The 26,287-nt window shown below is 42.4% G+C and overlaps 4 protein-coding genes across 4 annotated transcripts; 2 read left to right on the top strand and 2 right to left on the bottom strand.

Moving 5' to 3' along the window:
* Nucleotides 1–2,881: 2,881 nt before the first annotated feature.
* LOC121601149 (histone H4) lies at nt 2,882–3,299 on the bottom strand. Its single transcript, XM_041929945.1, has one exon. It carries the CDS (start codon nt 3,257–3,259, stop codon nt 2,948–2,950), a length of 312 nt encoding a protein of 103 aa, XP_041785879.1. The 5' UTR covers nt 3,260–3,299; the 3' UTR covers nt 2,882–2,947.
* Nucleotides 3,300–4,641: 1,342 nt separating this feature from the next.
* On the bottom strand, nt 4,642–5,143 carry LOC121601146 (histone H2B). Its single transcript, XM_041929941.1, has one exon. It carries the CDS (start codon nt 5,089–5,091, stop codon nt 4,717–4,719), a length of 375 nt encoding a protein of 124 aa, XP_041785875.1. The 5' UTR covers nt 5,092–5,143; the 3' UTR covers nt 4,642–4,716.
* A 711-nt stretch (nt 5,144–5,854) lies between these two features.
* LOC121601171 lies at nt 5,855–7,273 on the top strand. The gene has a single exon (XM_041929969.1). The coding sequence runs from the start codon at nt 5,855–5,857 to the stop codon at nt 7,271–7,273; it is 1,419 nt and encodes a 472-aa protein (XP_041785903.1).
* Nucleotides 7,274–11,135: 3,862 nt separating this feature from the next.
* LOC121601175 (histone H2A) lies at nt 11,136–11,671 on the top strand. Its single transcript, XM_041929973.1, has one exon. The coding sequence runs from the start codon at nt 11,158–11,160 to the stop codon at nt 11,530–11,532; it is 375 nt and encodes a 124-aa protein (XP_041785907.1). The 5' UTR covers nt 11,136–11,157; the 3' UTR covers nt 11,533–11,671.
* The last annotated feature ends 14,616 nt before the right edge of the window (nt 11,672–26,287 follow it).

Raw genomic sequence — 26,287 nt, 5'->3', positions numbered from 1 at the left:
TCTTGAAGTTGTTATAACTCGCATTGATGCAAAAAATATTAAAATAATAATAGTGTTACAACTTTTCATAATCATCAGTAATAAATGATTCATATCTTTAAAAAAGCTTTTTATTTTTGTTCAAAATTGGTCGTTTCTCATTATTGCATACAAATAATCAATATTAAGACATGATTAATAATCTATCAATTTGCTTATCCCCGATGGTAAAACCACGCGTTAAAAAATGCTGCTTGGGTTTGCGCTAAACAGGCGTTACGTGTAACGCTTGCGTAACGTAGAGGGCGGGTGTTCATGATATCCCAGGGTGTTTGTCCTGGATAATAACTGGGAAACATTTGTATGATGACGAAAGCTGGGGAACAATCACCAATTGTAAAAATTAAAACGGAAACATCGCTCGCGGAGCATCGCTACGTTATTAAAAAAAATGAAGTCAGTATCCCAAGAAAATATATGGAATTCAGCTAACATCCTAGATGTTGGAGGTTGCGTTAATTTCTACATCTTTATACCATCCTGCTAGCAAATCTTGCATAAAGTATTTGGCGGGTAGCTCTTGCTTGACACTTGTTAACGCTCTCTGGAGAATATGGAAAATTTGCAAATTTTTGCTCTTATAGAAAACTCAAGTGGTGAGATTTATCTTTTCTAGGGCGCAATCCTGCATAATGCTTCGTAAACTAAACTGTAAACTAAAATATAATTTAGATTTTTTATTTACATTTATAAACTTCACACCACAATTGCGTTAAATTGCAGCCACTTTAGGCATTTTCGGCAATGAATATTGTTTTACTTATGCAATTTCAATTCAAAAATCTTCAAATTAACACACAATACATATTTTAAGTGTTTTCAAAGTCTGATTATGGAAACTGTTTTAAGGTTTTGAGTTGAGGCAATGTTTTGTGTGTGTGCGGAAACGGTGTGATTGTGATCAAAAATAAAGAAAAGAAATAGAATATATAGAAACGAAAGCACGAATTTGTTGAAAAGAAGCTTTTTGTTATTATTGTTTTTATCTATTCCGAAAGTTTTCAAGCTCACATCAGCATGAATAACATTCTCGTTTCTATAATTAATGCAATAGAACAGTGGTAACAAAAACGCATTGAAAGGCATAATAAGTTTGACTGTCAATTAACAACATTAATAAACAACATATCATAAACTGTGGATGCGTCTCACTTAGCTATGTAAAAAAGTCAGTTAATTTTTATAAAAGATCGTTATATCCAACATTAGTCGATCTTAATTATATATTGAATTTGGTCCTGGTTCTTAACATTCTTATTGGGGCCTGAAAGTTCTATTTATTAAAAATGACGGGCCTTCGAAAGATCCGCTAACAAGTTTGTACATAAATAAGCACTTCTTTCTTCTATGTTGCAGAGGTTCCATTCCAAATAACAGGCACCTTGTACGGTAAGAGGGACAAACAGAATTACGAGACGTCGGGAGACGATAAAACAATGAACGAGTAAGCTTGCGTTGAACCGATTCTAGCCTATATTTTAAATGTAGCTGTGTCGGTGTCCAAATAATACTAGCAAATTCTAGAGTAGGACGGACAATTGCACAATACACAGCTTTTTTACTGAATGGATCTTTGAAGTCTTTCTTAACACGCAAAATGAATCCTAACAAACGGAAAGCTTTTGAAAGTATTGCTTTATAGTGGTTCTGAATCACATTTTTACGCGGCTTTGATCTATCATCAATTTTATATTCGCAAATAATGGGAAATCTTTTCCTAGTGTAAGATGTAACAGAACATTTTGATACGTTGAGACGCATACAATTGGAATTACACAACGCGTTAAATCGAATTAAACAGATTTGAAGAGTTAAAGAATTGGTTTGATCTGATACCGGTAGGAAAATTTTCATATCACCTGCATAAAACAATTTTTCGCAATCCGGCATAACGTGAATAACATTCTTCTTCTTCTTCTTTGGCTCAACAACCGATGCCGGTCAAGGCCTGCCAACACACTTGTGGGGTTGGCTTTCAGTGACTTATTGATTTCCCCCCATAGCAGGATAGTCAGTCCTACGTATGGCGGCACGGTCTATTTGGGGCTTGAACCCATGGCGGGCATGTTGTTAAGTCGTACGAGTTGACGACTGTACCATGAGACCGGCCAAGAATAACATTATTTATGAAAATTTTAAAAAGAAAGGGCCGAAAATGCTGCATTGTGGAATCCCAGCCGGGTTGGTGAATGCTGCAGATAGAGAGGAGGAAATATTCACTGTAATATGCTTATCACTTAAATAATACGAGAGCAAGTGAACGAGCGCGCTATTAACTCCGTAGCTTGATAGTTTTGAAATTAGCATTGAGTGATTTACGGATTCAAAGGCAGCATTGACGCTGTTAGCTGTTGCTGTATAATAAATTCACAAACCTCATGTGAACAGTGTTGTTTTTTTCACCCGTTTTTCTTCTTTTGATGAGTTATCCCAAGTATCAATGAACGATGCGCATGTGTAAGTCAAATTTGAGCTGATGCAAAAAAACGGTATGTTCCACGCGGCGATTATTGCTTCAAGAGGATGAGAGTTTTACCCTGAAAAAGAAAATATTTTTATTAGAAAATATAAAATTTATCAATCTTTAAATAAATAAAAAAAATTATTTCTTTTAACAAACGCTTCAATCGTCGCTTTTATGTACGATTCAAACGCATACGTATAGGTTTAAAAAGCACAATTACAAAACGCAATTTCATATAAATGCACTGCATATACAGCAGTGTGTGTGCTTGTTATGCGAGTAATATGTTATACGCACGCCATTCGAAACCATCATAGCTCTTTTCCCTTAAATAAGAATTGTCGCATGTTGCGAAAGACACAGCTCTTGAGTAATGTATTGTGGTCCTGAAAAGGACCGTTTGATTTGAGACTCCATTTGGAGGTTTGTTAGAGCACGTTGAATTTAACCTCCAAAACCGTACAGAGTACGGCCCTGACGCTTCAGAGCATACACCACATCCATAGCGGTGACGGTCTTGCGCTTGGCGTGTTCAGTGTAAGTGACCGCATCACGGATCACATTCTCCAGAAACACTTTCAGCACGCCACGGGTTTCCTCGTAGATGAGGCCGGAGATACGTTTCACTCCTCCACGCCGAGCCAAACGGCGGATGGCGGGCTTGGTAATGCCCTGGATGTTATCTCGCAGCACTTTTCGGTGACGCTTGGCTCCTCCTTTACCCAGACCTTTTCCTCCCTTTCCTCTTCCAGTCATGATGAGCACAGGATGGTACGTTCACGATGTTCACACTTTAAATTGACGATCACGAATGAGCGTTTTCGAGCTCAACGTCCCTATTTATACTTTTTCATTCACGCATTCCCTCTTGCTCTTAAGATGAGAGAAAATAAGGGTTGACAAGCGCATAAATAGAGCTGTTGTTCGAGCAGTTTCATCATTCAACGTTCAACTTTTGTCAAAAGAACACGTTCGCTCAGTGCTCAACGAAACCTACGCTCCCGAAGTGAAATGGCTCGTACCAAGCAAACCGCTCGTAAATCGACTGGAGGTAAGGCTCCTCGCAAGCAGCTGGCCACCAAGGCTGCTCGTAAAAGTGCCCCGGCTACCGGAGGAGTGAAGAAGCCGCATCGTTACCGTCCGGGAACGGTGGCCCTCCGAGAAATCCGTCGCTACCAGAAGTCGACCGAGCTGCTCATCCGCAAGCTGCCCTTCCAGCGCTTGGTGCGTGAAATCGCCCAGGACTTCAAGACTGATCTCCGCTTCCAGAGCTCAGCCGTGATGGCGCTGCAGGAAGCCAGCGAGGCGTACCTGGTTGGTCTGTTCGAAGACACGAATCTGTGCGCCATCCACGCCAAGCGCGTCACCATCATGCCCAAGGACATCCAGCTGGCCCGTCGCATCCGCGGAGAGCGTGCCTAAATCGTCCATGCATCCGGAAGCGGACCCTGTCTAAACGGGGCATTTCCTTCTCAAAACGGTCCTTTTCAGGACCACCAATACTGTTGAACATATCAAGAATTTTCTTTCGATTGCTATTATGAAATGGTACATGTGAAGGCAAGCTAACACGTATGTCGTTTAGTAATAACGAGATAATGATGAAAAGGGGGAATATTCGTTTCAAACAATCATTGTTATGGGAGGTAGTTTAACTTTTTCTTGACAAAGTTTTGCTGTATTCAAAGCATGTAAAGCTTTGATTATGTTAACCAATACTATATTACAACTAATATTACCTATGAGTATATTACCAGCATCGCAGCTTACAACAAACCACGAACGAATAGTATGACATTATATTTTACAACAAATGTTCGACACAACCAGCTTAACTGTGACTCATAGGCACGAAAATGAAAACGCGTACAAAAACGATCCTTCAATACTTATAAAGCAACATTAAAATCGAACTAATATATAACAATATTTAACTCACGACAGATAAGCTGCAAGTGGTTGCTTTGTCGATAAATTATCCTCGTACGCGCGAGGAAAATTTAAATTAAAAAAATGATTCTCATACCACGAGCGAAACGACTTCTATTCATAATTCATGATACACGAAACTCCATTTACAATTCCACTTCGGAAAACGCTTCCAACCATTGCGGATGAAATGAATGATAATTCTTTGTTTGAATGCGGTTTGTGGTCCTGAAAAGGACCGATTAAAGAGACGTTCATGAAAAGAAGCCAATCATTTCAGTGGCTTACTTCGAGCTGGTGTACTTTGTGACAGCCTTCGTTCCTTCGGAGACGGCGTGCTTGGCAAGCTCACCAGGCAGCAGCAGACGAACAGCGGTTTGGATTTCACGGGACGTGATCGTCGAACGCTTGTTGTAGTGCGCCAAACGGGACGCCTCAGCAGCAATGCGTTCGAAGATATCGTTGACGAAACTGTTCATGATGCTCATGGCCTTCGAAGAGATGCCAGTATCCGGGTGGACTTGCTTCAACACTTTGTAGATGTAAATAGCGTAGCTTTCCTTGCGGGTCTTGCGCTTCTTTTTCTTGTCGGACTTAGAAATATTTTTCTGGGCTTTGCCAGACTTCTTCGCAGCTTTTCCACTGGTTTTTGGTGCCATTTCGACGGAAAAATTCACTCAACACTGGGACACGATGTGTTCGATTCAACGGGTGATTGCGTTCTAGAAAAATTCCAAGCTCTCCAATCGCTTATAACGGGCCGTGAGAGAGGATACGTTTCGTGCAGCTCGAAAAATTCCAAACAAGTATCGCGCAGCTCGAATAAGCTGCTATATCAGCATCGGTCAGCTCAAAATTGCTCCATTGTAAAAAGACCCTTCTCAAAAAGAACATTATAAAAAGACGTCATTCTTGTGCGAGCGGTTAACCCGGACGGACGTGGTTTTGTTCAACTCCAGCGTCTACGCCAACGGTCTCGGGAGAGAACGTTGGCAAGAAGTGAAAATACCGTTACTTTTTGTGTGTGATCTCGGGAGAGAAAAAACCACAGTGCCAGCTGCGCGCGTTGATATTTGTTCAGTGAGAGTGACACATACACACGCACACACGACACAGTTTGGTACGTGCGACAAGCACAGCGCTTTGGCGCCAAGAACGTCGTTCGCTGCGTAAGCAGTGAAGCCGGTGTTTTCGTGCCATTTTACCCCGCTACTCGGGAGAGTAACGAGTGAAATTATCTTACTTGTCTTGCATTAAAATTTTATTGTTTTTATTATTCCGAAATTGTAAATATTAGTCTTAAATTTAATTGAACTTTCGCTTTTCAGGAACACTTTTTAACTTTATCTTTTTTTTATATATATACCTCATATACATTATATACATTGCATTGAACTAAATAATACTAACCAACCCGGCAAAATGCCGGGACCCTCGCATCCTGTACGGGATGCACTTCCGCCCGAGCCTCCCCAGAGAGCTCGATCATTACCACCATGGATGGACCGTAATAACGAGTTTGGGGACATGAAGTTCCTCGTTCTCGAGCCGTTGAAAGGCTTTAAGCTCCCGCAAAACCCATGGATCATTTCAAAGAGCATTACCAACGTGGTTGGAGAGCTTACCGAAAGCAGCCACTCGATGGAATTTGGGCAGAAATATCTCATCAAAACCCGAAACCTTGCGCAGTACACAAAAATGCAAAGCATCACGCAACTCATCGACGGTACGAAAGTATCCATCACCCCTCACGCTACGTTGAACACAGTCCAGTGCGTAATATTCGCCCCGGAGCTGAAAGGACTGAAGGACGAAGAAATTCTGCTGAACATGGAAAGTCAAAACGTCAAGCAAGTCCGACGATTCACCCGAAAGGTGAATGACGAAATACAACCAACGAACTCTTTCCTGATACGCGTGGAAGCTGGAAAAATACCGGAATCCCTTCGCGTAGGGCTGTTGCAGGTGCGAACGAAACCATACTACCCAAAACCAATGCTGTGCTACAAATGCGCCAGCTTTGGGCACACAAAAGTACGCTGCTCAAAGGGACAGGTCTGTGGAAACTGCGGAACCGCAGCACACGGAGAATGTTCGACCCATCCCGCTTGCGTGAACTGCAAAGGCGAACACAGCGCGTTCTCTCGCGAATGCCCTGCGTTCCAATTTGAAGAACAAGTCATAAAAATAAAAGTCGACCACAACTGCACCTACAAGGAAGCTCGGCAAATGGCACTCCAACAACATCAGCAAACAAGTGCTGTACAGCAGCGAATCACATTTGCGCAACAAACTACAACGGTGGATGAAAAAGACATCAAAATCAAGCGGCTCGAAGAAGAACAGAACGAACTGAAGAAAACGATCCTAGAACAGATGAAAAAAATGGATACCCAGAGCAAGCTCATCGAAGCTCTTCTGAAGAAACTGAAAGAACCAAATGTAAATTTACAGAATAATAAGAATAACACAACTAACGAAGCCACAACACAAATCGAAGAAAATCAAAGCAAGACCCAATCCAACAATGTCTGCAACAGCAACAACAATATTGAAGCAACGGATAACCCCGAAACCGACAACGAAACGAATGACCAGGAAACGATGTCTACATCCGACACAGAATCAGAAAATTCGGCCGCATCCATCATTTCAGCACAATCCCGCAAACGAAACCACAACCTGGAAAACGTTTCATCAGAAGAAGAAGAATTAAGAAATGCAGTGAAAAACATGGCATCCAACGAAATCGCAGTCATCTCGCCCATCGCTTCTCCCACTCTTCCCTCGGAACAACGATCACCAACTGCCAAACCATCGAAGAAAAAACATCGCCACTGAATTTATTCTCCTTTCCTCTTACCCCAATTGTTTACTGACCTAAACCATAATAATGCTCTCCTCAACCAATAATACTAATGACACAAACAAACCATTCCTACTAAACTGGAACATAAGAGGAATGAACACTAACCTCTACGAACTTCAACTACTAATAAACGAATACAAACCTGCCGTCATAACACTTCAAGAAGTTCGCGATCCGCCTAATACCAACCATTCTCCACTTAACCACTACAATTGGTCCTACAAGCTTTCTCCAACTAACCCACATCACAGTGTTGCAATAGGTGTACATAAATCTATTCCCTTCAAATTAATAAAAACTAACACCAATCTTTCCGCAACAGCAGTCAACATAAAGTCTCCCATAGACATGACCATTGTCTCACTCTACATGCCCCCTAGAGCTACCTTCAACCAATCCGAACTTAACTCTTTTCTTAACCTTTTTCCCATCCCTTGCTAATAGCAGGAGATCTTAATGCAGAAGATAAAAACCTTAGAATCTCTAAAACTAACAGAAAATTCAATAGACTCAATAACATTTTTACTAACCATAATCTCTCTTTCATTTCTAACCCTAACCCAACCCGACTATGTATCTCATCAGGTACAGAATCCTTCCTTGACTATGTCATCTCATCCTTCTCCCTTCTTAACGAACTTAAACTATACGTATTGGCGGACACACATGGCAGTGATCACTATCCGATCATCGTGAAAAGTAAACCATCGCTTCCGGAAAACAAACAACGACCAAAATGGAAATATGAAAATGCCGATTGGACATCATACCAAATTAATGTACTGATACACCTACATTCAGACCCCCAGCCCTCAGAAGGAAACATCATTAAAATCATAAACGATGCAGCAGCGAAATCAATACCAAAATCAAAGGGCAAACCTGGCAAGCGAAGTGTTCACTGGTGGAACGACACTGTCGCTAAAGCCATAAAAAAGAGACGTAAAGCGCTCCGAAAACTGCAGAATGCCAAGAAAAACCAAGACCACACCCATATCCCTACCCTCTCCGAGGAATTTCAAATTGCCCATCGCATTGCAAGAGAGGAAATCAAAAAGGCAAAACAAGAATCATGGAATAGATTCAAAGAAAGCATAAGTCCCGAAATGTCTGGAAAAGACATGTGGAGAAATGTAAAATGCCTTACAGAACGCAAGCAAGACATCGCTCATATCATCATCAAAACCGATGATGACACAATAGTCCCAGTTGAGTCAACACCAGAGGTACTTGCCACTCATTTTGCCACCATATCCGCCACAAATAGTTATTCCCCAGAATTTAAGACTATCAAAGCAACAACCGAGTCCATCCCACTAAATTTCAATAGCAGACCCAACATTCATTACAACAGATCCTTTTCCATAGCCGAACTGAATTGTGCTCTTGCAAAGTGCAAAGGCAACTCAGCCGGACCAGACGACATTGGCTATCCACTGCTAAAAAACCTTCCTTCTGAAGGAAAATACCTACTCTTAAAGCTATACAACTTCATCTGGCAGAGTGGCAAAATTCCTCCTCACTGGAAGAAAAGTTTAACAATTCCCATATTAAAGCCCGACAAATCAAAACACAGCCCAAATAGCTACCGACCAATAAGTTTACTAAACTGCATCGGAAAAGTGTTGGAAAGAATGGTAAACCGACGTCTTACCCAAGAACTGGAAGGCAGGAAACTCCTCAGCATAAGTCAACATGCGTTTAGATGCGGATTAGGCACGGAAACTTACTTTGTGCAACTCGAAGAACTACTGGCCAAAGTAAAATCCGATAAACATCATGCCGACTGTGCTATCATCGACTTGGCTAAAGCTTTCGATCGGACATGGAAATACGCAATCATGCGCCAGCTAGCCAGATGGAATTTCGGAGGTAACATGATCACATTCCTCGATGATTTCCTCTCAGACCGTACCTTCGAGGTTCTGATTGGAACGAACAAATCTAGCACTAAAACGCTCGAAAACGGAGTTCCTCAGGGAGCCATCCTTTCTCCAACATTATTTCTGATCAGCATCGAAAGTCTTCTCCACTCACTACCACCATCCACCACTCCATTGGTTTACGCTGATGATATCGTTCTGATCTCGAGCAATGCAGATAATGGAGTTGCGCGATACAATCTGCAACAGGGACTGCACATCTTATGGGAATGGTCAAAACGTATTGGTTATGACATCGCTGCTGAAAAAAGCAATATAATACACATCTGCAACAAACCACATCCAACCTTACCGCTTTGCCTTAATCAAAGACAAATTCCAGACTGCAAAAAAGTAAAGATACTCGGGATCACAATAGACCAAAAACTCACATTCCAAGCCCACATTAAACAGCTAAAAACTACAGCTACCAAGAAAATCAACCTTTTCCAAATGCTCAGCACAGGAACCCACAAAGCTTCAAAAGATACACTTATCTTCATTATTAATCACTGGTTGCTTCCAAAACTACTGTACGGTATAGAAATAGTATCGATTAAAAAGGAACAGTTTGAAAAAGCAATAAGCCCCATCTACCATGCCGTTCTACGATATGCCATAGGCGCCTTCCGAACCAGCCCCATCGTCTCTATGCTAAGTGAGAGCGGACTTCTTCCACTTAGCCATATAATAACAACTAAATTAGCCGCAACAGCAACAAGAATTTAAAGAAAAGAATATCCAAGCACCATCATTCCTCAATAGAGCCAACTCCAAACTTTTCGCTATAACAAACTGCAATATCCCGGATATCACAACACTGTTACATCTTGGCACTAGGCCGTGGTACCATGAACCCCCTAACATAGACTGGCATTTTAAAAACATCCTTAAAGCAGGTTGCAATAGTACAATAGCACAAAAACATTTCATAGAACACACAAACAACAAATACATGAAGCACAACCACATTTACACCGATGGATCCGTCGATGGAGCAGCAGCAGGATTCGGGATTTACTCACCCATTGATAAAGTAGCGTCCAAACTGCCGGATCACACTTCCATCTTTACGGCAGAAACGTTGGCAATAATCCAGGCAGTTGAAGATACTCTGCGCTCTGACCTGGAAAACGTCATCTTTACCGACAGCGCAAGTGTCCTCTCGGCACTAGAGCATGGAACATGTAAGGACCCAAACATCCAAAAGCTCTACCAGGTCACTAGCCCACACATAAACCAGGATCAACAACTCACCATCTGTTGGATACCTGGTCACGCTGGTATCAAAGGCAACGAGATCGCTGACCGCCTCGCCAACAAAGGCCGAAGAAAAACATCAACCTACAACACCTCGCTGCCTAAAAGAGACGCAATTATCTATATAAATGGAAAAATAAGAGAGGCGTGGGAAAAGGAATGGTTTAAAACCAAGAACAACTTCCTTCGCCTAGTGAAATCAACAACTACACCATGGCCATCAGTAATAAAACATCGAGACCAAAAGATCCTTACTCGATTAAGAATAGGCCACACTAGACTGACCCACAGCCATCTCATCGAACGATCCAGTCCTCCTCTCTGCCAATTCTGCGGGACCACTATAACAATATTCCACCTCTTAACAGAATGCCACGGATACACACAACTTCGTAAGACTTGCCATCTTGACTCCAACATAGACTCAATACTTTCACTTCACCCTCAGAAACAAGAAAATCTACTAAAATTTCTAAAACTATCACATTTATTCCATCAACTATAACAATCTAATAGTCTAACTTTTCCCCACAAAGAGGCGAAAGAACTCCGCAGGAGCCAAAGCCTCTCTAAACCATACTAACAACAACAACAACATTATAAAAAGACCCTTCTCAAAGAGAACATCGTGTTGTTCGTGATCCCTTACAAACGTTCCCCAATAAAATCGAACCATGTCTGGCCGTGGAAAGGGAGGAAAGGTAAAGGGAAAGGCAAAGTCCCGCTCCAACCGTGCCGGTCTTCAGTTCCCCGTTGGCCGTATTCATCGTCTCCTGCGCAAGGGTAACTATGCCGAGCGCGTCGGTGCCGGAGCGCCCGTGTATCTGGCAGCCGTCATGGAGTACTTGGCCGCTGAAGTGCTTGAGTTGGCCGGAAACGCTGCCCGTGACAACAAGAAGACGCGCATCATCCCGCGTCATCTGCAGCTGGCCATCCGCAACGACGAGGAGTTGAACAAGCTGCTGTCCGGAGTAACCATCGCTCAGGGTGGTGTGCTGCCCAACATTCAGGCCGTGCTGCTGCCCAAGAAGACCGAAAAGAAGGCTTAAACTGTGTGACAAAGCCTCCTTCATCTCAAACCCAAAACCGTCCTTTTCAGGGCGACAAATAACTTTGCCAAAGACATTTTATTCGATTTATGCTGATATGGGACAACCAGAAGTAAGAACATTATCTAATATAGAACTGTGCTTGAAAGTGTGTAAAAAATGTAAATGAAAAAATGTGCCTTCCTTTGGCACATAAAGTATCATTAACTGTTTTCAATTCTGTTACCCCTCACTTCGATTTCTACAAAATGCAGCATATCAGAAGCGATGTGTTACATTTTCCAGGTAGCTTTGTCAAGAGGGTTGGTTTTACCATAACAAATGCAAGCAGTGATACCTGTGTGTTGACCTTTTTTTCTGGAAACGCTAAAGGACACGTTTACCTGATTTATCGTTAACTACGGGAAAATGTTAAAAGTGTTGGTTGTCGAAAAATGTTGTGTGTTCAGGTAAGGCTAGGTTCTCAGAACAGTTTGGCTTTCAATATATCGGGAAACGTTGGAAATGGCTTTAAAAAAGTTGGACCAAAGATTAGGAACATTCATATAGATAAACATCCTCAATAATGTTTCCCTTTACCCTTCATTTAAATAACCACATAAATATATAAATATAAATATGTAAAAAGTAAGTTTCAGCCCTTTACTTTACAAAGGAGAAGCGTTACTTGCCTTTCAAAATTCCCAAGCATCATTTAATAGAGGTTGTGTCAGCTTGGCGACCGGCCAGTGTACACCTTATAAATTTTAAAATATTTTACATTTCGATGAAAGTATAAATTATTTGTTTGAGGATAAATCGATATCAGTGAGATTAAATTATTTAATTACAAGTTAAAAAAGATCAGGTTTTTCATTAATGCACTATAATTTAAGCAAAAAAGTCTTACAGTTTAAAGGTCTTAAAACCTTTAAAGCTTTTAATTCGAGTTACGTTGCCAAAGCAAAAAATATAAATTATTTCAAGTATATCCAAAGAAATTCAATATAAGAAATAAATTTAAAGCCTATTAAGATAACGTTAATGGCGATTTTGAATGATGGTTGCTTTGGATGCGAGGGCTCTTTTGAAATGGCGCTTATCGAGTTTAATAGATCCTTTCATAATTTTCAAAATTCTAGTTTTACCAAAAGATTGGCAAATAAAAAATTAGTTTTTTGTGATAACATTTCTTAGTTTATTGATTGTTATAAAAATATTTCTTGAAGTTGTTTTAACTCGCATTGATGCAAAAAATATAAAGATAATAATAGTGTTATAACTTTTCATTATCATAAATTATCAATGAGTCATATCTTTAAAAAATCTTTTTATATTTGTTCAAAATAGGTCTTTTCTCATTATTGCATACAAATAATCAATATTAAGACATGATTAATAATCTATCAGTTTGCTTATCCCCGATGGTAAAACCAGGCGTTAAAAAAATGCTGCTTGGGTTTGCGCTAAACAGGCGTTACGTGTAACGCTAGCGTAACGTAGAGGGCGGATGTTCATGAGATCGCAGGGTGTTTGTCCTGGATAATAACTGGGAAACATTTGTATGATAACGAAAGCTGGAGAACAATCACCAATTGTTATAATTAAAACGGAAATATCGCTCGCGGAGCATCGCTTAGCCAGTATCGCAAATGATCCCAAGAAAATATATGGCATTCAGTTAACATCCTAGATTTTGGAGGTTGAGTTCATTTTAATTTTACATCTTCATATCAACCTGCTAGCAAATCTTGCATAAAGTATTTGGCGGGAAGCTCTTGCTTGACACTTGTTAACGCTCTCTGGAGAATATGGAAAATTTGCAAATTTTTGCTCTTATAGAAAACTCAAGTGGTGAGATTTATCTTTTCTAGGGCGCAATCCTGCATAATGCTTCGTAAACTAAACTGTAAACTAAAATATAATTTAGATTTTTTATTTACATTTATAAACTTCACACCACAATTGCGTTAAATTGCAGCCACTTTAGTCATTTTCGGCAATGAATCTTGTTTTACATATACAATTTTAATTCAAAAGAAATCATCAGAAAAGATCAAAAGAAATAGAATATATAGAAACGAAAAAACAAATTTGTTGGAAAGAAGCTTTTTGTTTTAATTATTTTTATCTATTCCGAAAGATTTCAAGCTAACATAAGCTTGCATAACATTCTCGTTTCTTTAATTAATGCTATAGAACAGTGCCAACAAAAACGCATCGAAAGTTATAATTAGTTTAACTGTCAATTAACCAAATAAATAAACAACATAACATAAACTGTGGATGCATCTCACTAAGCTATGTAAAAAAGTCCGTTAATTTTTATAAAAGATAGTTACATCCAACATTAGTGGATCTTAATTCTATATTGAATTTGGTCCTGGTTCTTAACATTCTTATTGGGGCCTGAAAGTTCTATTTATTAAAAATAACGGGCCTTCGAAAGATCCGCTAACAAGTTTGTACATAAATAAGCACTTTTTTCTTCTACGTTGCAGAGGCTCTATTCCAAATAACAGGCACCTTGTACGGTAAGAGGGACAAACAGAATTACGAGACGTCGGGAGACGATAAAACAATGAACGAGTAAGCTTGCGTTGAACCGATTCTAGCCTATATTTAAAATGTAGCTGTGTCGGTGTCCAAATAATACTGGAAAATGCTAAGGTAGGACGGACAATTGCACAATACACAGCTTTTTTACTGAATGGATCTTTGAAGTCTTTCTCAACACGCAAAATGAATCCTAACAAACGGAAGGCTTTTGAAAGTATTGCTTCATAGTGGTTCTGTAACGTTAGTCTGCTATCTAAATGAACGCCTAAATCGCGAATCACATTTTTACGCGGCACTGATCTATCATCAATTTTATAATCGTAAACAATTGGGGTTCTTTTTCTAGTATAGGATATAACAGAGCATTTAGATATGTTGAGACGCATACAATTTGAATTACACCATGAGTTAAATCGAGTTAAGCAGTTTTGAAGAGTAAAACAATCGGTTTGATCTGATATCGGTAGAAACATTTTCAAATCATCTGCATAAAACAATTTTTCGCAATCTGGTATAACATAAATAACATCGTTTATGAAAATGTTAAAAAGAATAGGTCCGAGAATACTGCCTTGTGGAACCCCGGACGTGTTGGTGAATGGTGCAGATATAGAGGAGGAAATATTCACTGTTATATGCCTATCACTTAAATAACAGGAGAGCCAATGGACTAACGCCCCATTTACTCCGTAGCTTGATAGTTTTGAAATTAGCATTGAGTGATTTACGGAGTCAAAGGCAGCACTGAAGTCGGTGTAGATTACGTCTACCTGTTTACCATTGTCCATTGCAGGATAGCAGGTGCTCAATAAAGAGAGAAGGTTTGTTTCAATTGAGCGGTTGGGTAGAAAGCCGTGCTGATCATTGGAGATTATATTTTTAAAACCACTTGATAGGTGTTTCGAAATGGTGATCTCAAAAATTTTGCTGACTGCACATAACATATAAATACCACGGTAATTACATATATCATTTCTATTTCCATTTTTGTAAACCGGGAACATGAATGAAGATTTCCAAGCTTGAGGGAAGCGTTTCTGCTGCAAAGACTTGTTGAACAATGTGGTCAAGACAGGAGTTAAAGCATCTCTGCAGCGTTTGAAAATAGCACTGGGTATAGCGTCAGGCCCAGTAGCGTATGAAAGCTTCAACTCGTTGATAGCCGAGGCAATGTCAGCTTCAGACAGAACAGGAAGAGGAATGTCGGCAGCATCAGGTATATGGTTGGACGTAACAGCATTAGTGACTGGTGGCGAGTTACTCACGTATGTTGATGAAAAGTAATCAGCAAATGCTTGACTGATTTCAACATTACCGGTGTACGATCTTCCGTTCAGAAGCATCATTGATGGAAGTCTGTTACTATCTCGTTTTTGTCGAGCAAAACTAAAAAACGTTCTTGGATCCCTTTTAAATCGGTTTTCTATTTTTCTTACGTAGTTGGCGTAGGCTCGGCGATTAAATGTCTGGTACAGACGGGCAGCTTTAATAAATATTCTTCTGCTGACCTCGTTCTTATGTTGACGGAACATTTTATGGAGTCTTTTTTTCTGTTTTCTCAAGACTTTTAACCGTGAGTTAGACCAGGGTGGCTTGGTTGGGGTCTGATAACGAGGGACAAACTGATCGTAAAAGCTTGTGATTTTGTTTGTAAACAACAAAATGTTTTGGTTGAGATCCGGGTCTCTGGTGATATGGCTCCAGTCAACGTTGGTAAGAGCCGATGAGAGACCTATAAAATTCGTCTTTCGGAAGTTCCGACTCTGGATATTTGATGTATGTTGTGGTGTTGTAGTGTGGATTGATTCAGAAAATATGCGGAGAGCAATCACCGGGTGGTAAGAGTCTGGTTGAATCCAAGGGTCAAGAACGAGCTCCAACTTTAATAAGTGGTAAGGAATCCCATCATCAGCCAAAATAAGGTCCAGTATAGAACCATGAGGATTCATGTAGCAGTTTAGTTGGGACAGTCCTGCATAGTTGAGTTCATCGAGGAGAACTGAACAGGAAGGATTAATCCGGGATTCCGATGTATTTAAAACTGCAACATTTTCGTTTGATGTGCTCCATACGAGCTGAGACTGATTGAAATCCCCCATAAGGATCATTGTATCATCAGTATGTTTATCCCGCACACACCGAAGAGTGGAGCATAAAGCATTTATTGTGTGGGTGTCGTTGCAACGATCCGGTGCAAGGTAGATAGCACCAACTATAAGAGAATTCGTAGGGGTTCTCAGTTGAATCCACAGACTCTCAGTTATGTTTGAGAGAGGAGTGCAAGGACTAGAGGCAATTTTATGGTGGATCCAAGCACTTCTGAGGCACTTTTGGTGACTGTCGAGGGTATTCTATGGTGGATCCAAGCACTTCTGAGGCACTTTTGGTGACTGTCGAGGATATTCTATGGTGGATCCAAGCACTTCTGAGGCACTTTTGGTGACTGTCGAGAGTATTCTATGGTGGATCCAAGCACTTCTGTGGCACTTTTGGTAACTGTTGAGGGTATTCTGTGGTGGATCCAAGCACTTCTGAGGCACTTTTGGTGACTGTCAAGAGTATTCTTTGGTGGATCCAAGCACTTCTGAGGCTTTTTTGGAGACTGTCGAGGATATTCTATGGTGGATCCAAGCACTTCTGAGGCACTTTTGGTGACTGTCGAGGGTATTCTATGATGGATCCAAACACTGCTGAGGCACTTTTGGTGACTGTCGAGGGTATTCTATGGTGGATCCAAGCACTTCTGAGGCACTTTTGGTGACTGTCAAGAGTATTCTATGGTGGATCCAAGCACTTCTGAGGCACTTTTGGTAACTGTTGAGGGTATTCTGTGGTGGATCCAAGCACTTCTGAGGCACTTTTGGTGACTGTCAAGAGTATTCTATGGTGGATCCAAGCACTTCTGAGGCTTTTTTGGAGACTGTCGAGGATATTCTATGGTGGATCCAAGCACTTCTGAGGCACTTTTGGTGAATGTCGAGAGTATTCTATGGTGGATCCAAGCACTTCTGACGCACTTTTGGTGACTGTCGAAGGTATTTTATAGTGAATCCAAGCACTTCTGAGGCACTTTTGGTGACTGTCGAGGGTATTCTGTGGTGGATCCAAGCACTTCTGAGGCACTTTTGGTGACTGTCGAGAGTATTCTATGGTGGATCCAAGCACTTCTGAGGCACTTTTGGTGACTGTCGAGGGTATTCTATGATGGATCCAAACACTGCTGAGGCACTTTTGGTGACTTTCTTGGGTATTCTATGGTGGATCCAAGCACTTCTGAGGCACTTTTGGTGACTGTCAAGAGTATTCTATGGTGGATCCAAGCACTTCTGAGGCACTTTTGGTGACTGTCGAGGGTATTCTATGATGGATCCAAACACTGCTGAGGCACTTTTGGTGACTGTCGAGGGTATTCTATGGTGGATCCAAGCACTTCTGAGGCACTTTTGGTGACTGTCAAGAGTATTCTATGGTGGATCCAAGCACTTCTGAGGCACTTTTGGTGATGGTTGAGGGTATTCTGTGGTGGATCCAAGCACTTCTGAGGCACTTTTGGTGACTGTCAAGAGTATTCTTTGGTGGATCCAAGCACTTCTGAGGCTTTTTTGGAGACTGTCGAGGATATTCTATGGTGGATCCAAGCACTTCTGAGGCACTTTTGGTGAATGTCGAGAGTATTCTATGGTGGATCCAAGCACTTCTGACGCACTTTTGGTGACTGTCGAAGGTATTCTATAGTGAATCCAAGCACTTCTGAGGCACTTTTGGTGACTGTCGAGGGTATTCTGTGGTGGATCCAAGCACTTCTGAGGCACTTTTGGTGACTGTCGAGAGTATTCTATGGTGGATCCAAGCACTTCTGAGGCACTTTTGGTGACTGTCGAAGGTATTCTATGGTGGATCCAAGCACTTCTGAGGCACTTTTGGTGACTGTCGAGGGTATTCTATGATGGATCCAAACACTGCTGAGGCACTTTTGGTGACTTTCTTGGGTATTCTATGGTGGATCCAAGCACTTCTGAGGCACTTTTGGTGACTGTCGAGAGTATTCTATGGTGGATCCAAGCACTTCTGACGCACTTTTGGTGACTGTCAAGAGTATTCTATGGTGGATCCAAGCACTTCTGAGGCACTTTTGGTGACTGTTGAGGGTATTCTGTGGTGGATCCAAGAACTTCTGAGGCACTTTTGGTGACTGTCAAGAGTATTATTTGGTGGATCCAAGCACTTCAGAGGCTTTTTTGGTGACTGTCGAAGGTATTCTATGGTGGATCCAAGCACTTCTGAGGCACTTTTGGTGACTGTGGAAGGAATTTTATAGTGAATCCAAGCACTTCTGAGGCACTTTTGGTGACTGTCGAGGGTATTCTATGATGGATCCAAGCACTTCTGAGGCACTTTTGGTGACTTTCTTGGGTATTCTATGGTGGATCCAAGCACTTCTGGGGCTCTTTTGGTGACTGTCGAGGGTATTCTATGGTGGATCCAAGCACTTCAGAGGCTTTTTTGGTGACTGTCGAAGGTATTATATTGTGGATCCAAGCACTTCTGAGGCACTTTTGGTGACTGTCGAGGGTATTCTGTGGTGGATCCAAGCACTTCTGAGGCACTTTTGGTGACTGTCGAGAGTATTCTATGGTGGATCCAAGCACTTCTGAGGCACTTTTGGTGACTGTCGAAGGTATTTTATAGTGAATCCAAGCACTTCTGAGGCACTTTTGGTGACTGTCGAGGATATTCTATGGTGGATCCAAGCACTTCTGAGGCACTTTTGGTGAATGTCGAGAGTATTCTATGGTGGATCCAAGCACTTCTGACGCACTTTTGGTGACTGTCGAAGGTATTCTATAGTGAATCCAAGCACTTCTGAGGCACTTTTGGTGACTGTCGAGGGTATTCTGTGGTGGATCCAAGCACTTCTGAGGCACTTTTGGTGACTGTCGAGAGTATTCTATGGTGGATCCAAGCACTTCTGAGGCACTTTTGGTGACTGTCGAAGGTATTCTATGGTGGATCCAAGCACTTCTGAGGCACTTTTGGTGACTGTCGAGGGTATTCTATGATGGATCCAAACACTGCTGAGGCACTTTTGGTGACTTTCTTGGGTATTCTATGGTGGATCCAAGCACTTCTGAGGCACTTTTGGTGACTGTCGAGAGTATTCTATGGTGGATCCAAGCACTTCTGACGCACTTTTGGTGACTGTCAAGAGTATTCTATGGTGGATCCAAGCACTTCTGAGGCACTTTTGGTGACTGTTGAGGGTATTCTGTGGTGGATCCAAGAACTTCTGAGGCACTTTTGGTGACTGTCAAGAGTATTATTTGGTGGATCCAAGCACTTCAGAGGCTTTTTTGGTGACTGTCGAAGGTATTCTATGGTGGATCCAAGCACTTCTGAGGCACTTTTGGTGACTGTGGAAGGAATTTTATAGTGAATCCAAGCACTTCTGAGGCACTTTTGGTGACTGTCGAGGGTATTCTATGATGGATCCAAGCACTTCTGAGGCACTTTTGGTGACTTTCTTGGGTATTCTATGGTGGATCCAAGCACTTCTGGGGCTCTTTTGGTGACTGTCGAGGGTATTCTATGGTGGATCCAAGCACTTCAGAGGCTTTTTTGGTGACTGTCGAAGGTATTATATTGTGGATCCAAGCACTTCTGAGGCACTTTTGGTGACTGTCGAGGGTATTCTGTGGTGGATCCAAGCACTTCTGAGGCACTTTTGGTGACTGTCGAGAGTATTCTATGGTGGATCCAAGCACTTCTGAGGCACTTTTGGTGACTGTCGAAGGTATTTTATAGTGAATCCAAGCACTTCTGAGGCACTTTTGGTGACTGTCGAGGGTATTCTGTGGTGGATCCAAGCACTTCTGAGGCACTTTTGGTGACTGTCGAGAGTATTCTATGGTGGATCCAAGCACTTCTGAGGCACTTTTGGTGACTGTCGAGGGTATTCTATGATGGATCCAAACACTGCTGAGGCACTTTTGGTGACTTTCTTGGGTATTCTATGGTGGATCCAAGCACTTCTGAGGCACTTTTGGTGACTGTCAAGAGTATTCTATGGTGGATCCAAGCACTTCTGAGGCACTTTTGGTGACTGTCGAGGGTATTCTATGGTGGATCCAAGCACTTCTGAGGCACTTTTGGTGATGGTCGAGGGTATTCTATGGTGGATCCAAGCACTTCTGAGGCACTTTTGGTGACTGTCAAGAGTATTCTATGGTGGATCCAAGCACTTCTGAGGCACTTTTGGTGATGGTCGAGGGTATTCTATGGTGGATCCAAGCACTTCTGAGGCACTTTTGGTGATGGTCGAGGGTATTCTATGGTGGATCCAAGCACTTCTGAGGCACTTTTGGTGACTGTCGAGGGTATTCTATGGTGGATCCAAGCACTTCTGAGGCACTTTTGGTGACTGTTGAGGGTATTCTGTGGTGGATCCAAGAACTTCTGAGGCACTTTTGGTGACTGTCGAGGGTATTCTATGGTGGATCCAAGCACTTCTGAGGCACTTTTGGTGACTGTCGAGGGTTTTCTATGGTGGATCCAAGCACTTCTGAGGCACTTTTGGTGATGGTCGAGGGTATTCTATGGTGGATCCAAGCACTTCTGAGGCACTTTTGGTGACTGTCAAGAGTATTCTATGGTGGATCCAAGCACTTCTGAGGCACTTTTGGTGACTGTCGAAGGTATTTTATAGTGGATCCAAGCACTTCTGAGGCACTTTTGGTGACTGTCGAGGGTATTCTATGGTGGATCCAAGCACTGCTGAGGCACTTTTGGTGACTGTCGAGAATATTCTATGGTGGATCCAAGCACTTCTGAGGAACTTTTGGTGACTGTCGAAAGTATCCTATGGTGGATCCAAGCACTTCTGAGGCACTTTTGGTGACTGTCGAGGGTATTCTATGGTGGATCCAAGCACTTCTGAGGCACTTTTGGTGACCGTCGAAGGTATTTTATAGTGGATCCAAGCACTTCTGAGGCACTTTTGGTGACTGTCGAGGGTTTTCTGTGGTGGATTCAAGCATTTCTGAGGCACTTTTGGTGATGGTCGAGGGTATTCTATGGTGGATCCAAGCACTTCTGAGGCACTTTTGGTGATGGTCGAGGGTATTCTATGGTGGATCCAAGCACTTCTGAGGCACTTTTGGTGACTGTTGAGGGTATTCTGTGGTGGATCCAAGCACTTCTTAGGCACTTTTGGTGATGGTCGAGGGTATTCTATGGTGGATCCAAGCACTTCTGAGGCACTTTTGGTGATGGTCGAGGGTAGTCTATGGTGGATCCAAGCACTTCTGAGGCACTTTTGGTGATGGTCGAGGGTAGTCTATGGTGGATCCAAGCACTTCTGAGGCACTTTTGGTGATGGTCGAGGGTAGTCTATGGTGGATCCAAGCACTTCTGAGGCACTTTTGGTGACTGTCGAGGGTATTCTATGGTGGATCCAAGCACTTCTGAGGCACTTTTGGTGACTGTTGAGGGTATTCTGTGGTGGATCCAAGAACTTCTGAGGCACTTTTGGTGACTGTCAAGAGTATTATTTGGTGGATCCAAGCACTTCAGAGGCTTTTTTGGTGACTGTCGAAGGTATTCTATGGTGGATCCAAGCACTTCTGAGGCACTTTTGGTGACTGTGGAAGGTATTTTATAGTGAATCCAAGCACTTCTGAGGCACTTTTTGTGACTGTCGAGGGTATTCTATGATGGATCCAAGCACTTCTGAGGCACTTTTGGTGACTTTCTTGGGTATTCTATGGTGGATCCAAGCACTTCTGTGGCTCTTTTGGTGACTGTCGAGGGTATTCTATGGTGGATCCAAGCACTTCAGAGGCTTTTTTGGTGACTGTCGAAGGTATTATATTGTGGATCCAAGCACTTCTGAGGCACTTTTGGTGACTGTCGAGGGTATTCTGTGGTGGATCCAAGCACTTCTGAGGCACTTTTGGTGACTGTCGAGAGTATTCTATGGTGGATCCAAGCACTTCTGAGGCACTTTTGGTGACTGTCGAAGGTATTTTATAGTGAATCCAAGCACTTCTGAGGCACTTTTGGTGACTGTCGAGGGTATTCTGTGGTGGATCCAAGCACTTCTGAGGCACTTTTGGTGACTGTCGAGAGTATTCTATGGTGGATCCAAGCACTTCTGAGGCACTTTTGGTGACTGTCGAGGGTATTCTATGATGGATCCAAACACTGCTGAGGCACTTTTGGTGACTTTCTTGGGTATTCTATGGTGGATCCAAGCACTTCTGAGGCACTTTTGGTGACTGTCAAGAGTATTCTATGGTGGATCCAAGCACTTCTGAGGCACTTTTGGTGACTGTCGAGGGTATTCTATGGTGGATCCAAGCACTTCTGAGGCACTTTTGGTGGCTGTCGAAGGTATTTTGTGGTGGATCCAAGCACTTCTGAGGCTTTTTTGGTGACTGTCAAAGGTATTCTATAGTGGATCCAAGCACTTCTATGGCACTTTTGGTGACTGTCGAGGGTATTCTGTGGTGGATCCAAGCACTTCTGAGGCACTTTTGGTGACTGTCGAGGGTATTCTATGGTGGATCCAAGCACTTCTGAGGCACTTTTGGTGATTGTCGAGGGTATTCTATGGTGGATCCAAGCACTTCTGAGGCACTTTTGGTGACTGTCGAGGGTATTCTATGGTGGATCCAAGCACTGCTGAGGAACTTTTGGTGACTTTCTAGGGTATTCTATGGTGGATCCAGAACTTCTGAGGCATTTTTGGTGACTATCTTGGGTATTCTATGGTGGATCCAAGCACTTCTGAGGCACTTTTGGTGATTGTCAAGATTATTCTATGGTGGATCCAAGCACTTCAGAGGCTTTTTTGGTGACTGTCGAAGGTATTCTATAGTGGATCCAAGCACTTCTGAGGCACTTTTGGTGACTGTCGAGGGTATTCTATGGTGGATCCAAGCACTTCTGAGGCACTTTTGGTGATTGTCGAGGGTATTCTATGGTGGATCCAAGCACTTCTGAGGCACTTTTGGTGACTGTCGAGGGTATTCTATGGTGGATCCAAGCACTGCTGAGGAACTTTTGGTGACTTTCTAGGGTATTCTATGGTGGATCCAAGAACTTCTGAGGCATTTTTGGTGACTATCTTGGGTATTCTATGGTGGATCCAAGCACTTCTGAGGCACTTTTGGTGATTGTCAAGATTATTCTATGGTGGATCCAAGCACTTCAGAGGCTTTTTTGGTGACTGTCGAAGGTATTCTATAGTGGATCCAAGCACTTCTGAGGCACTTTTGGTGACTGTCGAGGGTATTCTTTGGTGGATCCAAGCACTTCTGAGGCACTTTTGGTGACTGTCAAGAGTATTCTTTGGTGGATCCAAGCACTTCTGAGGCACTTTTGGTGACTGTCAAGATTATTCTATAGTGGATCCAAGCACTTCTATGGCACTTTTGGTGACTGTCGAGGGTATTCTGTGGTGGATCCAAGCACTTCTGAGGCACTTTTTGTTACTTTCTAGGGTATTCTATGGTGGATCCAAGCACTTCTAAGGCACTTTTGGTGACTGTCGAGGATATTCTATGGTGGATCCAAGCACTTCTGAGGCACTTTTGGTGACTGTCGAGGGTATTCTATGATGGATCCAAGCACTGCTGAGTTGCTTTTGGTGACTTTCTAGCGTATTATGTGGTGGATCAAAGCACTTCTGAGGCACTTTTGGTGACTGTCGAGGGTACTCTAGGTGGATCCAAGCACTTCTGAGGCACTTTTGGTGACTGTCGAATATTCTATATTGGATCCAAGCACTTCTAAGGCACTTTTGGTGACAGTCGAGGGTATTCTATGGTGGATCCAAGCACTGCTGAGGCACTTTTTGTTACTTTCTATGGTATTATATGATGGATCCAAGCACTGTTGAGGCACTTATGGTGTCTGTCGAGGGTATTCTATGGTGGATCCAAGCACTTCTAAAGCACTTTTGGTGACTGTCGAGGGTATTCTATGGTGGATCCATGCACTTCTAAGGCACTTTTGGTGACTGTCGAGAGTATTCTATGGTGGATCCAAGCACTTCTAAGGCACTTTTGGTGACAGTCGAGGATATTCTATGGTGGATCCAAGCACTTCTGAGGCACTTTTTGTTACTTTATATGGTATTCTATGATGGATCCAAGCACTTCTAAAGCACTTTTGGTGACTTTCGAGGGTATTCTATGGTGGATCCAAGCACTTCTGAGGCTCTTTTGGTGACTGTCGAGGGTATTCTATGGTGGATACAAGCACTTCTGAGGCACTTTTGGTGACTGTCGAGGGTATTCTATGGTGGATCCAAGCACTTCTGAGGCACTTTTGGTGACTGTCGAGGGTAATCCTTGGTGGATCCAAGCACTTCTGAGGTACTTTTGGTGACTGTCGAGGGTATTCTGTGGTGGATCCAAGCTCTTCTAAGGCACTTTTGGTGACTGTCGAGGATATTCTATGGTGGATCCAAGCACTTCTGAGGCACTTTTTGTTACTTTCTATGGTATTCTATGCTGGATCCAAGCACTGTTGAGGCACTTTTGGTGACTGTCGAAGGTATTCTATGGTGGATCCAAGCACTTTTGAAGCACTTTTGGTGACAGTCGAGGATTTTCTATGGTGGATCCAATTACTTCTGAGGCACTTTTGGTGACTGTCGAGGGTATTCTATGGTGGATCCAAGCACTTTTAAGGCACTTTTGTCGACTGTCGAAAGTATTTTATGGTGGATCCAAGCACTTCTGAGGCACTTTTGGTGACTGTCGAGGGTTTTCTACGGTGGATCCAAGCACTTCTGAGGCACTTTTGGTGACTGTCGAGGGTATTCTGTGGTGGATCCAAGCTCTTCTAAGGCACTTTTAGTGACTGTCGAGGATATTCTATGGTGGATCCAAGCACTTCTGAGGCACTTTTTGTTACTTTCTATGGTATTCTATGCTGGATCCAAGCACTGTTGAGGTACTTTTGGTGACTTTCAAGGGTATTATATGGTGGATCCAAGCACTGCTGAGGCACTTTTGGTGACTGTCGAAGGTATTCTATGGTGGATCCAAGCACTTCTAAGGCACTTTTGGTGACTGTCGAGGATATTCTATGGTGGATCCAAGCACTTCTGAGGCACTTTTTGTTACTTTCTATGGTATTCTATGCTGGATCCAAGCACTGTTGAGGCACTTTTGGTGACTGTCGAAGGTATTCTATGGTGGATCCAAGCACTTTTGAAGCACTTTTGGTGACAGTCGAGGATTTTCTATGGTGGATCCAATTACTTCTGAGGCACTTTGGTGACTGTCGAGGGTATTCTATGGTGGATCCAAGCACTTTTAAGGCACTTTTGTCGACTGTCGAGAGTATTTTATGGTGGATCCAAGCACTTCTAAAGCACTTTTGGTGACTTTCGAGGGTATTCTATGCTGGATCCAAGCACTTCTGAGGCACTTTTTGTTACTTTCTATGGTATTCTATGATGGATCCAAGCACTGTTGAGGCACTTTTTGTTACTTTCTATGGTATTCTATGATGGATCCAAGCACTGTTGAGGCACTTTTGGTACCTCTCGAGGGTATTCTATGGTGGATCCAATTACTTCTGAGGCACTTTTGGTGACAGTCGAGGATTTTCTATGGTGGATCCAATTACTTCTGAGGCACTTTTGGTGACTGTTGAGGGTATTCTATGGTGGATCCAAGCACGTTTGAGGCACTTTTGGTGACTGTCGAGGGTATTCTATTGTGGATCCAAGCACTTTTGAGGCACTTTTGGTGACTGTCGAGGATATTCTATGGTGGATCCATGCACTTCTGAGGCACTTTTGGTGACAGTCAAGGATATTCTATGGTGGATCTAAGCACTTCTAAAGCACTTTTGGTAATTGTCGAGGGTATTCTATGGTGGATCCAAGCACTTCTGAGGCACTTTTTGTTACTTTCTATGGTATTCTATGCTGGATCCAAAGCACTGTGAGGCATATGGTGACTTTCAAGGGTATTCTATGGTGGATCCAAGCACTGCTGAGGCACTTTTGGTGACTGTCGAAGGTATTCTATGGTGGATCCATGCACTTCTGAGGCACTTTTGGTGACAGTCAAGGATATTCTATGGTGGATCTAAGCACTTCTAAAGCACTTTTGGTGACTGTCGAGGGTATTCTATGGTGGATCCAAGCACTTCTAAGGCACTTTTGGTGACTGTCGAAGGTATTCTATGGTGGATCCAA

The sequence above is a fragment of the Anopheles merus genome, unplaced genomic scaffold (assembly GCF_017562075.2).
Source record: "Anopheles merus strain MAF unplaced genomic scaffold, AmerM5.1 LNR4000034, whole genome shotgun sequence".
NCBI lineage: Eukaryota > Metazoa > Arthropoda > Insecta > Diptera > Culicidae > Anopheles > Anopheles merus.
This window is presented reverse-complemented; position numbering and strand designations above follow the sequence as displayed.

Excerpts from the sequence above, each read along its gene's own strand:
- LOC121601149 (XM_041929945.1), bottom strand. The coding sequence starts at position 3,259 with ATGACTGGAAGAGGAAAGGGAGGAAAAGGTCTGGGTAAAGGAGGAGCC.
- LOC121601146 (XM_041929941.1), bottom strand. The coding sequence starts at position 5,091 with ATGGCACCAAAAACCAGTGGAAAAGCTGCGAAGAAGTCTGGCAAAGCC.
- LOC121601171 (XM_041929969.1), top strand. The coding sequence starts at position 5,855 with ATGCCGGGACCCTCGCATCCTGTACGGGATGCACTTCCGCCCGAGCCT.
- LOC121601175 (XM_041929973.1), top strand. The coding sequence starts at position 11,158 with ATGTCTGGCCGTGGAAAGGGAGGAAAGGTAAAGGGAAAGGCAAAGTCC.